This window comes from Chrysochloris asiatica, unplaced genomic scaffold (genome assembly GCF_000296735.1).
Source record: "Chrysochloris asiatica unplaced genomic scaffold, ChrAsi1.0 scaffold00186, whole genome shotgun sequence".
Taxonomy (NCBI): Eukaryota; Metazoa; Chordata; class Mammalia; order Afrosoricida; family Chrysochloridae; genus Chrysochloris; species Chrysochloris asiatica.
The window spans coordinates 4,921,149-4,935,119 of record NW_006408704.1 but is presented as its reverse complement, the minus strand read 5'-3'; the positions used below and the strand labels follow the sequence as shown (position 1 = coordinate 4,935,119).

Here is a 13,971-nt window from a genome sequence, read left to right as displayed (position 1 = left end):
CCCATGTAAACTATCACATAATTCACAATAAAATTTAAAAAAAAAAAAAAAAGCCAAAACTCAGATTTCCTTGTGTCCAGTTTATCCTAGTAGAGGTCAGCGACCATGTCATGCTTACCTTTATACCAAATATGGTGGTGGCTGTGTGCCGTGGAGTAGGTTCTGACTCATAGCCACCCTGTAGAGGGTTTCCGAGGCTGTAAATCTTTACGGGAGCAGAATGCCATGTACAGTAAGTACCAAATCCAGTGCCTGGCACATGGTGGTTGTTGTTAAGTGCTGTCAAGGTGGTTTCAACTCATAGTGACTCTCTGTAGGGTTTCTGAGGCTATCAATATTTGCAGGGGCAAAAAGCCTCATCATGTTCCTCCCGTGGAATGGCGGTTGGTCACTAATCGCCCACCTTGTGGTTCCCATTCCAGTGTTCCTACAGAGTGATTGTGCTCCCTGGCTCATAGTAGATGATCAATAAATGATTGGTTGGCTGTCCCCAGTTCTCCTGGCTGGTTTCCTTTTGAGGAAATCAGTAGCAACACACAGCCTGATTTTGTTTGGGGGACTGCCTGATTTCTCCAGCGGGGGCTGGGGCTGCAGGGAGCCTGCAGACCAGTGCTAATTGGTGTCATTGAGTAATTAATGCAGAATCAGGCCCGGAGCGGATTCCCAGGGAGACAGACACTGAGGGAGGCTTTCATGCTTGGTGGGATGGGAGCTGCTTTCTCAAAGGACGTTCCCAGAGCACCCCGGCCACTGGCATGGTTTGGTGGGGGTGGCTTGGCAGTCTGAATGGGGTTCGTGGAGCAAGTTTGGAGGGGTTTGTGTTGGTGCCATGGTTCTGCACAATATGGAGCGTGGCAAGTTTGACTTTAAAGAAACACAAACCACAGGCTTGCGCTCTGGGAGCCAGGCCTGCATTGACTCTGCACAGTGGATGCGTTTGGAGGGAGGGCAGTGGCTGGAGACTTTAGCTCAGGGCTTCCAGGGGTCCTCCTTCCCTGTCACCTGGCCCTCTGGGACACCCCATCCCGTATGATGCTACTGAAGGTCCCTACGGGGCCTCCTTTGTTTACCTTTCGTTTCTTATCCTTGGCCTTCAGTTTGCTGTTCCCCAATATACCACGTTGTCCTCAAGGGCAACGGCCCAGGCTCTCCCCTCAGCCAAAACCTCTTTACTTCCTCCTTCTCCTGCCCAAACTCTATTCATCCTCCAAATTCGGCCCCTTGCGTCCAGGGCCCCTCCCCTACTCCCTTGTGGCAGTCAGGATAGGCTGGTTATGCTTCAGCAGCAAACCAAAGAGCTCAGTAGTTTCAAGCTAGCACAGCTGTTTCCTGTTCACACTTGCTCTTTGACATGGGGATGGGTAGCCGGAGGGAGGCAGGAGGGTTTATGTAGTGACTTAGGAACTCAGACTTCCAGAGGCTTTCTCTTGACACAAGCTTTTGAAATGGCTAAAATCAAACCAAATCAAACCAAAACAAAAAACACCCCCAAAACCTAGTTGCTGTGGAGTCAGTTCTGACTCCTGATGACCTGTGTGTCAGAATAGAACTGTACTCTGTGGGGTTTTCAGTGGCTGATTTTTCTAAAGTAGATTGCCAGGCCTTTCTGATGAGGCACCTCTGGGTAGTTTCAAACCTCCAACCCTTTGCCTAGTGGTCAAGTAGAGACTTGACCACTTGACCACCCAGACACTCTGCAATGGCAAAGGTGGGGAAAAGGGACTCTGGTGGACCATTTCTCTTGGCTCTTCTGGCATCCGATTGGCCAAAGGGAATTATGTGCATTCAGCATGAAAATCACCTGCTCCCTTGTACAGCGATGGTTCCCCAGCAGGGCAGAATTCTGTTCATGGAAGCACTGGTAAATGATGCGGGGTTAGGTGAGAGAGTGTGCAGGCCCTATTTCTGTACTTCTTCTTTGGGGTGGGCGGTCTCCCTGCCCCCTATGACTCTCCACCTTCCTTCCTGCAGACGCCGGGTCTTGGCCATCTCAGATGGGATCGAGCACATTGGGAACCTCCGCGGGGAGCTGGCCTTGTGTCTCCTGGCAGCCTGGACCATCTGCTACTTCTGTATCTGGAAGGGAACCAAGTCTACGGGAAAGGTAAGAGATGGGCCTTCAAGGAACTATGGGCAGAGGAGGGTGTGAGTTGTCTTTCTAAGCTTGCAGATGACTTGGGAGCTCATGTCATGAAGACCAGCTCTTAAGCCGGAATGTAGGAGCACTGGGCTGGGCATGCCCTCAGAAACCCAGAGTGTGGATCTGAGCCCCTCCATTTATTTGCTGCATACCTTCGGGCTTTTATTCCTACCTTCTGTCTTAGTTGCCTTGCTGTTGTGTGTCCTCCTGTGAGTTTTTACTCATAGCAACCCTGTATAGGGTTTTGAAGAGTGGCTGGTAGGTTTGAACCACCAATCTTACAGTTAGTGTAGTTAGCAGTCCAGTGCTTATCTTACAGTACTACACCTTGGATTAGTTACCAATACTGGTGTAATCCAAAGACCACAGTTTGGTGACTTTAAAGAACAGAACTTTATCTTCTCACAGTCTGGAGGTTTAATGTCCACGCTAGGGTCTTGACCATGGCCACGCCTTTCCTGTCAGTAGCTGGAACGCTCCTTGGACCCTTGGCTTATAGAAAGTTCTCCCGTAGTGCCTATTTTCTCCTGTGTCTATTCTGGTCTTTTGATAACTCAGAAATGATTAGGTTTAGGATCTGCCTTGCTCAAGTATAATCTTGTTAACTTCCAAACAGGACCAGGAGTTCAACACAGATTTGGGGGGGGGGGGGGTTACAATTCCATTGAGAACACCTGAGCCTCAGTTTCCTCATGTATAAAGTGACAGTCCATCCTGCCCTGTCTGTCTTGGTGAGCTGACTCTCACAAGGTAAAAGGCTTAAAGGACTATGAAGAGCGGGGAGTGCTGAGCTCCTGTGATGCTTCAGACGTGCCCGCTACCCGCCCACCCCCACCCCCCACCCCTGGAGTGCTGGGACAGGTGCTGCTGGCTCCTCCACCAATGGATCCCATGGTGTCAGGGGAGCACCGCCCACTTCCCTGAGGTCTGTGAGGTCGTCTTCTATGCTCAGCGTCTTGCTGTGCCATCTGAGTCTGCAGAGTGAAAACCAAACACCAAACCTGCTGCTGTAGTGTAGATGCCAACTCACGGCAACCCCATGTGCACTGTAGGAGTTTCAATGACTGATCTGTCTGAAGTAAATTGCCAAGCCTTTTTTCCATCCAAGACACCTCTGAGTGTATTTGAACTGCCAACCTTTCAGTTGTCAGCCCAGCATGTAGACATTTGTACCGCCAGGGATTGGCTATAGACCTGTGTGGGCCAAATCCAGCTCACACATGTCTTGTTATTTTTACTTTTTACAAAATTGTGGTTAGGTGCCATCGAGTCAGTTTGAACTCATAGAGACCCTACACACAACAGAATGAAACCCTGCCCGATTGGTCTCACAACATCCTCATGATGGTTGTTAATGTGTGAGCCTGGGTTACAGACACTGTCAATCCATCTCCTTTCTGGCAGTCGACCGGGATTGTCTGATTCAGGATGGCCAATACTGATTAGGTGAGAGAGTGTGCAGGCCCTATTTCTGTACTTCTTCTGTAGGGTGGGCTGTCTCCCAGCCCCCTGTGACTCTTCACCTACTTCACATTTTAGCTCACCAGTGTCTGGGATATTAATTTTTATGCATCCCATTCCATTTTTAATGACTTCCAATTTTCAGTGGCTTCATAGGGTAAATACTGGACTGCGAACCACAAGGTTGGCTGGAGAAAGATGAATCTTTCTAGTCCCGGAAAGATTTACAAGTCTCGGAAACTAACAGGGATTGACTTGATGGCACTTAACAACATTTAAGACATACAGTTAGTTCACATTCTGATTATTAATAGGTTTTGGCAGCTATCTCTTCTCACTTTGCGTCATGCCCACCAGCAAATGCAGGTCCTGAGAGCTTTGCTGCATCCAGGCCATTAAGGTCAATCTTTGAGGAGGCAGCTCTTCCTCAGTCATTGCTAACATTTTAAAATCAGGAGATTTCATGAGCAGGAGAAAAAGAAATCGGTTTTCTGACATTGTTTGCAAACTCGGAAGGTTTGATGATTCTGGGCTTGCGTACCCACACAAAAGTACTCAGCTCTTCCTTAGAAGGGCACCCTGACTGGCCACAGTCCCCACCACTCCCTTCTGTCCCAGTCCTGTGGCTGAACGTTAATGCCATGTGCTTTTTCTTACGAAAAAGAAAGTAAGGAAGCATCCCTCATACCTGATCCCTGAGCATGCTGCTCATCAACTACCTTGTTCTGGGAAGCAGTTGTTTGTAAACTCTATTTTAAACTCTTGACTGGGGCAGAGGCCAGAAAGAAAGCCTCCAAATAAACAGGAACTTAGCAACTCTGGGCCGTTTTCACAAAGATGTTCCACTCAGCTCTCACTGGTGTAGGTGGGACAAAGAGGAGACTACTAGAATTATTTGATGTGATGGGCCTGCAGGAGAGAAGTTAGAGATGAGATATCAGCAAACACTATGCTAGGGGTAGTAAGGACATGGAGGGTGTACCAGAGCTTAATTATAAAGGAGCCTACGGTTCATAGAAAGGTGAACAGAGATTTTCAGGGCCCTGGACTCACCAAGATGATTCCACTGCCCTTTGCTTTCTCCAGTTTATACGATAAATGCAATAGGATTTTCCTATCTTCCCAAATAGAAACTTTCTGCTTTATTGCTGTTCTTTAGACTGCATACACTCTGCTTCCTGCTCCCCGCTTTGCTGTCTTTCTGGCTAAAGAAGAGGTAAAGGACTAGAGGGGTACAGGACCAGGGTCTGGATTGGGGCACATGACTTAACTTCTTCTTGGAGCCTCGGTTTCTTCTTCTAAAAGAGGAAGGCTAAAAGTTGAGCTCACCTAGTGGGGTGCTTGTGGGGATTTAATGGAAAGATACATGTATGTGTTTTACATGACTAAGCAAATTGCTCAAAAATAGTGATTTTTTTTAAGATCATGCTACAAAGATAGAAATTATTGATTCAAAAAGTAGTTTCTGAGTAGCTACAGTATAGCTAGCATTATGCAGTTGCTGTTGCTAAGTACCGTCGAGTTGGTTCCAACTCAGAGCGAATAGGGTTTCTAAGGAGCAGCTGTTAGATTTGAACTGCCAACCTTGTGCTTCACAGTCCTGTGCTGATCCTCAGCCCACACCATTATGAAGTTGTTATCTAGAAATGAATAAAACAGCCTCCCTTCATCCCAGATGTCTGTATGAAGTGCTTTGTGAACCACAGAGAGAAGGGAGGAGGTATTTTGGTTACTGAGGTATTGTGATTACTGAGGTATTCTGGCTACTGGTCCTAAATCACTGCTCCTCATGACAATCCCCACTCATCTGTAATGCAGGCTTGTGGGTGGCTGTGATGCTGAACAGCCTTCAGTGGACCTTCCAGACTAAGACAGACTAGGAAGAAAAGCCTGGTGATCTACTTTTGCACAACCAGTCATTGAGAACCTTGTGGCTCACAGTGGTCTGCTCCATAACTGACCATGGGGATGGTCCACAGCTGGGCAGCATTTCATTCCTTGTGCATGGGGTCCCCATGAGGCAATGGGTGACTCAGTGGCAGATAACAATAATAATGTCATCATAGTATTGTATCATTACTACTATGACTATGACTTCCTTCTTGAAAATTGTGCTAAGGTCAGTTGAGTGACAGTTGTGTTTGTGGACATGGGGAGGGCACTTACATGATATTGTGATTGACGGACAGAGCGTTCTTGGATTGTCCACACCTGGCTGTGACTTCAAGCTCTAGGACCCAAGACATGGGCTATGGTGAACTTTGGTTCCATTCAGACCTCAGGAGGAAGCTAGGCTGTGTGTAAGAGAATTCTAGTTCAAGATCCCATGGAAGGATAGGCGGGCTGGATTCGGAAAAATTTCAGAAGAGTCTCATGGGGAAGGCCGGGAGCTACCGTTTATCAACAGCGCTCTGCTCTTTGACATTTTGCTAGGGATATTTCACCTATTTCATCAGAGTCCCACAATTCAGAATTATTGCCCCGATTTTATAGATGCAGAAACTGAGGTGAATGGAGGTTGAGTACCCTGGCCGTTACACAGTGTCTTTATACCTAACTCTGTTTTGGGCAGACCACAATCTGCTCTCCACCTTGCCTCTCTTTGGGCTCTTGATTCAAATGTAGGACGTTGTTTGTTTAATTTTTTTACCTAAATTTTATTTCATTGTTGTTGGGAATATACACAGCACTTCACAGGCCTTTTGATAGTCCCTGCATGCGCCATGTAATGAAACTACAGACATTCTTAGAATTATGCCTCCATTTTCACCCTAGCGTAGTGGTTACGAATTGGGCTACAAACCTCAAGCTCAGCAGTTCAAAGCTACCAGCTTTTCCACAGGAGGAAGAGGAGGCATTCTGCTCCCGTAAAGATTTACAGCCTCGGAAACCTGGTACAGGGTCTCTATGAGTCGGAACCAACTCCACAGCACATAGCCACCACTTCCAAGTTGTTTCCCTCTCATTAACAGAAACTCACTGTCCTCTGGGGTCCTACCTAATTTTTTTGCATTGCTGTTGTCAGTTTGATCCCATAAAGATAGGCCTAAAAGAGTAAAATGCTCAACACAACCTTGTTTCTTTCTTTCTTCCTTTCTTTGTTTTACTAGTTTAGCTAAACTATTATTTGGTTTTAAGATGGTTTCTGGGGATATTTCTGGTTTAAGGTTTAAAGATCATCTGAAGGTAATAGTTTCAGGGGTTCATCCACCCTCTGTGGCTCCAGAAAGTCCATGAAAATTTGTAATTCTATTCTAACCCCCCCCCCCCTTTTGATCAGTATTTGTCTATGATTCTTTGATCAAAATGTTCAGAAAGATCAAAATGTTCAGAAATGGTAGCTGGGCACCCTCCAGTTTTTCTGGTCTCATGGCCAAAGAGGCAGTTGTTCTTGGAGGCTATTAGCCACACATTCCATGTTGTTGTTGTTATGTGCCGTGGAGTCAGTTCTAACTCATAGAGACCCTGCACAGGGTTTCCGAGGCTGTAAATCTTTACGGGAGCAGAAAGCCTCATCTTTCTCCTGCGGAACAGCTGGTAGTTTCAAACTGCTGATCTTGCGGTTCGCAGTCCTATTTGTAGCCCGATTAGTAACCACTGCGCTACCAGAGCTCCTTAACCTCCTCCTATTCCTGACTCTTCTGCTTCTGTTGCTCCAGGTGAATAGTTGTGCCTCAGATGGATTCTTGTAGACTTTTAAAATCCCAGGTGCTACTCAACAATCTAAAAGGTAGAACAGAAGCACTGATCACTTGATTAGGCCAATTAACTGGGACCGCCCATGAAACCATGGCCCCAAACCTCCAAATAGAGGAGCCAGATCCCATGAAGTGTTTGCTTGTACGGAAGTTGCACCAGAAGTTATTCTTTTTTCAGCAAGTGTATCGATCGCACAATTCAGCTTTTTACAAGTGTACAACTTGTTGACAACAATTACAGTAATCCGCTATCAACCCTGCCTTTAAGCACTGCAATTTTTCATCAATGCTAACTCCTTTTTCCTCCCTCCCTCCAGCCCTTGATAACTATTAATAAACTTTGTTCTCTACACATTGCCTTTTCTTGTCTTTTTATATGTGAGATCATAATGCTGTTTGCCCTTTGTGATTGACTTATTTCTCTCAGCATACTGTAGTGTGTATCAAGACTTCATTTCTCCTACTGACTGAGTAGTACTCCACTGTTGTATGCACCACATTTGTTTATCCATTCATCTGTCAGTGGGCATTTGGGTTGTTTCCACTTTTTGGCTATTGTGAATGAACATTGGTGTTTTTAGTATCTGCTTTCAAATCTTTTTAGTATATAACAGGAGTGGGATTGCTGGATCATATGGTAGTTCCGTTCTGGAGTCTTGTTGTGGTGCTGTGGGTTAATACGCTGGACCTCAAAGTCAGTTCAAGCTGACCAGCTCCTCCTCAGAAACCCTATATGGGGTCACTATGAGCCAGAACTGATTTCTTGGCACTTAACAGCAACATGGTAGTTCTGTTTTTCGTTTTTTAAGGAATCTCAACACTGTTTTCTATATGGTTATATCATTCTGCATTACTACCAGCGTAGATAACGGTTCTCTTTTCCCAACATCCTCTCCAGCGTTTATTATTTTCTACTTTTCTTTTTGTATTTTAGTCATCCCAGTGGGCGTGAAATGGTATCTCACTGTAGTCTTAATTTGCGTCTCTCTGATGGATAATGGCTCTGAAAATCTTTCCATGTGTCTAGTGGTCATTTGAATGTCCTCTGTGGTGAAATGTCAATTCTAATCCTTTGTCCATTGGGTTATTTGTATTTTTTTTGTTGATAAGTTGTCATCATTTTATCTATATGTTGTGGTTATTAGATTCTTGTTGGATATCTGGTTCTGGAGATATTCGTCTGTTGATGGTTTGCCTTTTCACTTTTTTGGCTGAGTGTTTTAATGAACAAAAGCTTCTCATTTTCATAAGTTCCCATTGATTTGTTGTATCTTTCGCTGTTTGTGCTTTTATTATAGTAGATAGTCCATTGTTGAAAACGAGGCCTGACCGCACTGCTCCTGCTTGTTCTTCTAAGAATTTTATCGTTTTAGTTTGTACATTTAGGCTCTTCCATTTTGGATTTGTTTTTGTGGATAGCATTTCATTTTTCTGTATGAGGAAACCCGATTTTCTCAGCACCATTTCATGCTTTTGAGTTATGGTGTTGGAGGAGAATATTGAAAATGCCATGGGCTGCCAAAAGAACCAAAAGATCTGTGTTGGAAGAAGTACAGCCAGCGTGCTCTTGGAAGCCAGGGTAGCCAAACTTCGTCTCTCATACTTTGGACATATTGTCAGGAGGGAGCAGTCGCTGGAGAAGGACATCTTGTTTGGTAAGGTGGAGGGTCAGAGAAAAAGAGGAAGACCTCCAACGAGATAGATTGGCAAAGTGGCAGCATCAGTGGGCTCAAGCGTGGCAACAATTGTGAGGTTGGCCCAGGACCGGGCAGTGTTCTGTTCTGTAGTGCATAGGGTCGCTATGAGTCAGTACTGACTCAATGGCACCTAACAACAACAACAACAACAATTTATTGAAGAGACTCTTCTTTCCTTATCAAGTGGACTTGCACCTTTGTCAAGCATCAGTTGACCCTCCATGTGCAGGTTTATTTCTGGGCTCTCAGTTCCATTCCCCTGGTCTTTGTGCCTGCTGTTATAACAGCATCAGCCTTTGTTTTGATTCTTGTATCAGTATGGTGGTGGTTGGTGGTTGTGTGCCACCGAGTCGGGACTCACAACGACCCTGTATAAGGTTTCCAAGGCAGTAAATCCTTTTTGGAAAGTAAATCCACCTCTCTCTCCCATGGAGCAGCTGGTAGATTCGAACTTCTGACCTTGCAGTTAGCAGCCCTACTTTGTTCTTTTCCCTCAACATTGTTTTAGCAATTTGGGGCTCTTGCCGTTCATATAAAGCTGAGGATTGGTTTTTCGTTGCCGAGTTTTGAGTGATGTCCTTTCACATATCCACCTCAAGTCCACTTCGTATCTCTAGCTGAAGTGGTAATAGTAGCAGAAGCCACGCTAACTGTAGGTGGTAGTGATGTTGTTATTGTTGTTGTGAAGTGCCGGCGAGTCTATTCCAACCCATAGCGACCCTGTATAGGGTTTCCTTGGAGCCTCTGGTGAGCTTGAACTGCCGACCTTGCAGTTCAAACAACTTTGCAGTCTGGCGCATTAACCCACAGTGCCACACCAGGTGGTAGTGATAGCTAACATCTATTGAGTGCTTCTTTTGTGCTTCACACACCTGTTCCCAGCCTGTCCTTGAGACACCCTAATGAGACAGAGGCTATCATTACTGCCATTTCACAGAAGAGGAAACTGAGGCTTGGAGAGATTAACTGAGTTGTTCCAGAACCCTGGTAGGAAGCCTTGGTGACAGCATAGCTCATGCTCTGAGTGCATGTGCTGTGGGGCCCGCTGTCACTCCCAATCACTCCCTCATGGGGAGGGTATGAAGAAGCAGGTCATGAGCTAGCTCACCACAGAGGAGGCGCTCAATGAGTGGGTTCTGGCTGCGGCTGGATCTCAATGCTGTGATTAAGGGCAGTTGTGAAATTGGATGAGGCAATTCAGTATTTCCTGGAAGACTGAGTTTCCTGGGTCCTGCCACATGTCCCATAACTGAGACCATCACATCCAACAAAAGATATGGCTTTCCAGAGATGTGAGAATCTTTACAAGCCATCTGGTTTACCTCTCCCCTTATTTCATGATTGAAGAAGCTCAGAGAGGGGAAGGAACTTGCTCAGGATCACATGAGAAGTCTCAGACCAGAGGCTAGAACCTGGTGCCCCAACTCTCCAGCTGCTTATAAATGTTTGGGCTCTGTGGGTCTCGACTGGAGACCAGGAGTCCCTAAAGTGTTGTTGGGTAGACCTTTGGAGGAGGAGCATCTGGGGCTTTTGGTATGGTTTGTCATTCACTTCACCTTAGAGATGAGTCCAACATCTAAAAGTTTTTGGGATTCTGTACAAAAACAGCTAAAAATAAACCACTGGGTCATTTACAACTTCCCAAGTGGGCAGAGGTCACCTTGCTTCTGCCTGTGTGACCTGGGCCAGAGCCAGATGAGTCTGTTGGAGATAGGAAGAGGTCCTCTTAACCAGACCAGGACTGGAGTCCCAGCTGCTTTCTCGTACTCTGACCTCAGTAGAAATCTCTATTTAGAATAAATAACAAATGGACTGGATAACAAGTCCTATCCCCTCCCATCTCCAGGATAAAGACGATCACCCCAACTTCAGTTCCTAGTAGTTAGCATTCTCCTTTGTGTGTGTTTGGGGCAAAGTCTGCACACCCTGCATTTTGGCAGGTGGTTCTGGGATCTGGGCTAAGTTGACAAATCAGTGGATCTGAAGCTGTGATAACACCCTAGGTGAAGTCCCAGCATTGCCCTCCGCTGGCTCCATTGGGCAGGTACACGGGACATGGAGTCTGCACGGTCATCTTGTCTGCCCAAGAGACGACGTGCACACATATCTTTAGTGCCATCCTCTCCTGTGAAGTCCCAGTGCTGGCATTCGAGACCTTCCTAGGGCCAGAGCCAGAGCCAGAGCCAGAGCCAGCAACCTGTATCCTCATGTGAAGCTGCTCTGACCCTGGAGGGTGGCTCACTAGGCCACAACCACTGACATTGCACGGTGCCTACCATGCAACTGTGGCCTCATAAGTATCTGTGACATGCAAACATTCCATTGGTGCCTTGGGCTTCCTGCAAAACCTCAGGGGTACAGGAGGTAGGAGCCAGACTGTCCATGTTGCTGCAGAGCGCTCAGCCTGCTGGGGTGAGGCACAGACCAAGAGGCACTGTAATTCTGTGCATTGTTGTTGTTGTTGTTGTGATGTGCTGTGGAGTCAGTTCCGACCCATAGCGACCCTGTACAGGGTTTCCGAGGCTGTAAATCTTTACGAGAGCAGAACACATCATCTTTTTCCTGTGGAATGGCTGGTAGTTTTGAACTGCTGACCTTGAGGTTTGCAGCCTGGTTCGTAACCACTGTGCTACCAGAGCTTAGCATCTGACAATACAACAGTTGTCAGAATCTGGTGCTGGGAACATGGGGCTTCTACCCCGACAGCTGGCTCCAAATGTTGAAATGTAGCATGTCTGTGCTTGGCTTTGAGCTCAACATAATTTTATGAATAAGGAATTTGAGGCCTAGAAAGGCCATAAGGTTTACCCAGTGCCACCTGTTTGGAAGCAGATCAGGGACTCATCAGTCTCTCTGCTTCCAGAAAGGTATCCGGCCTTGGAAACCTTGGGGTGTAAACCTACTCTATCCTATGAGGTCAGTGTGAGGGAATCCACATGATGGAATCAGGCTGGGTACCTGCCTCTATTCTGGTACCTTCTTCTTGGCGTTGGTGTGTAGATTAACACGAGAACTTTCACTGTAGTTCTGAGCACTCAGGGTTACTCTGTTTCTTATTCTGTCCCCATGAAATAGCTGAAATTTTAGCTTTATACAGTTGTTCTTCCTCTATCTAGACACTATGGGATGGAAATCCTGGAAGTCTCCTATGGGTTAAAAAGGCAAATAGGAATTTTTCTCAATTGTACTTCAAGTCCTGAGGAAACCCAGGAGTCTGAAGCAAGCACTTGGCTTTCTCCTGGAGGAACCTCCAGGCTGTCTGTAACATGCTATCTTCTGGGTGATAAATCCTTTCACACTATAACTGAAGCATGGACAAGCCACCAGACCTGGAGACATCTTTGTGAAGTTCCTGTGTTGCGGTTTAACTCCTCAACCAAATCCATCTTGTCTGTCCTGCCACCAGCTCCCTTTTCTAGTCTCATGGGACTGAAGCTGTTAACTCATCCCCCCAACCCCCATGCATCATCCCACTTAATCTTTTACTTTATTATGATAAAGTACATTTAACAAAAAAAGACCATTTTAAAACCTTTTAATTTTATGTTACTCACCATCTGTTTCCAAAAGTGATTTTATCATCCCAAACAAGCTCAGAACTCTTAAAACAAGAACTCTACATTTACATTTCTCCCTGTCCCCCACCTCAGTACCTGGTAACTGCTAATGACTTTGGTCTCTATGCATTTACCTATTCTAGACATTTGATATAAGTGGCATCATTTGAGACTTCTCCTTTTGTGTCTGAATTATGTTACTTAGCATAGTATTTTTAAGGTTCATCCACATCCTAGCATGTTCTTCATTTCCCTTTATGGCTGCATAATATTCCATTGTGCATATATTTTAAAAAAACAAAAAGCAGTTAACTTCAAATTGACTCTGGCTCATGGTGACTATAAATTTCAAAGAATTTTCAACGGCCGATTTTTTAGAACTAGATTGCCAGGCCGTTGTTTCAAGGTGTTTCCATGAGAACTCGAACCTTCAATATTTCTCTTGTCTGTCATTTAACTCTTAAGCCAGTTAACTGTCAGTTAAGCAGTTAACTGCATCACCCAGCGATCCTGATCATGATTGTGTGTGTTCTGGTGTTGTTAAGTGTTATCAAGTTGGTTCTCACTCGTTGTTGTTATTGTAGTCATCGTTGTTGTTGTTAGGTGTCATCAAGTTGGTACTGACTCATAGTGACCTTATGCACAGCAGAATGAAACACTGCCCAACCTGGGCCAACCTCAAAAGTGTTGCCACACTTGAGCCCATTGATGATACTGCTACTTGGCCAGTCCATCTTGATGCTGCCACTGTGCCAATCCATCTCACTGGAGGTCTTCCTCTTTTTCTCTGACCCTCCACCTTACCAAACATGATATCTGTCTTCAGCGACTGGTCCCTCCTGACAATATGTCCGAAGTATGAGAGACGAAGCTTGGCCATCCTGGCCTCCAAGGAGCACTCTGGCTGCACTTCTTCCAATACAGATCTTTTGGTTCTATGGGCAGCCATGGCACTGTCAATATTCTCCTCCAACACTCAAAAGCATCAAATCTTCTATGGTCTTCCTTATTCACTGTCCAGCTTTCACATGCATATTAAGTTATTGAAAATACCATGGTTTGGATCAGGCGCACATTAGTCCTCAAGCTGCCATCTTTGCTCTTCAACACTTGAAAAAGGTCTTGTGCAGCAGATTAGCCCAATGCAATAAGTCATTTGATTTCTTGACTGCTGCTCCCATGAGTGTTGATAGTTGATCCAAGAAGAATGAAGTCCTTGACAAGTTCAATCTTTTCTCTGTTGATAAAATGTTGTTTATTGGTCCAGTGGTGAGGATTTTTGTTTTCTTTACATTGAGATGTAATCCATACCGAAGGCTGTGCTCTTTGATCTTCATCAGTAAATGTTTTAAGTCCTCTTCACTTTCAGCAAGCAAGGTTGTATCTGTATATATCGCAGGTTGTTAATGAGTCTTCCT

At 45.5% G+C, this 13,971-nt stretch overlaps 1 protein-coding gene across 1 annotated transcript in view; it reads left to right on the top strand.

Moving 5' to 3' along the window:
* The window catches only part of SLC6A11 (solute carrier family 6 (neurotransmitter transporter), member 11), a 177,805-nt gene that overhangs the window by 31,552 nt on the left and 132,282 nt on the right, over nt 1-13,971 (top strand). The window contains exon 5 of the mRNA XM_006872183.1: nt 1,972-2,104. Coding sequence (XP_006872245.1) covers nt 1,972-2,104 — 133 coding nt within the window. The remainder of the gene's footprint in view (nt 1-1,971; nt 2,105-13,971) is intronic.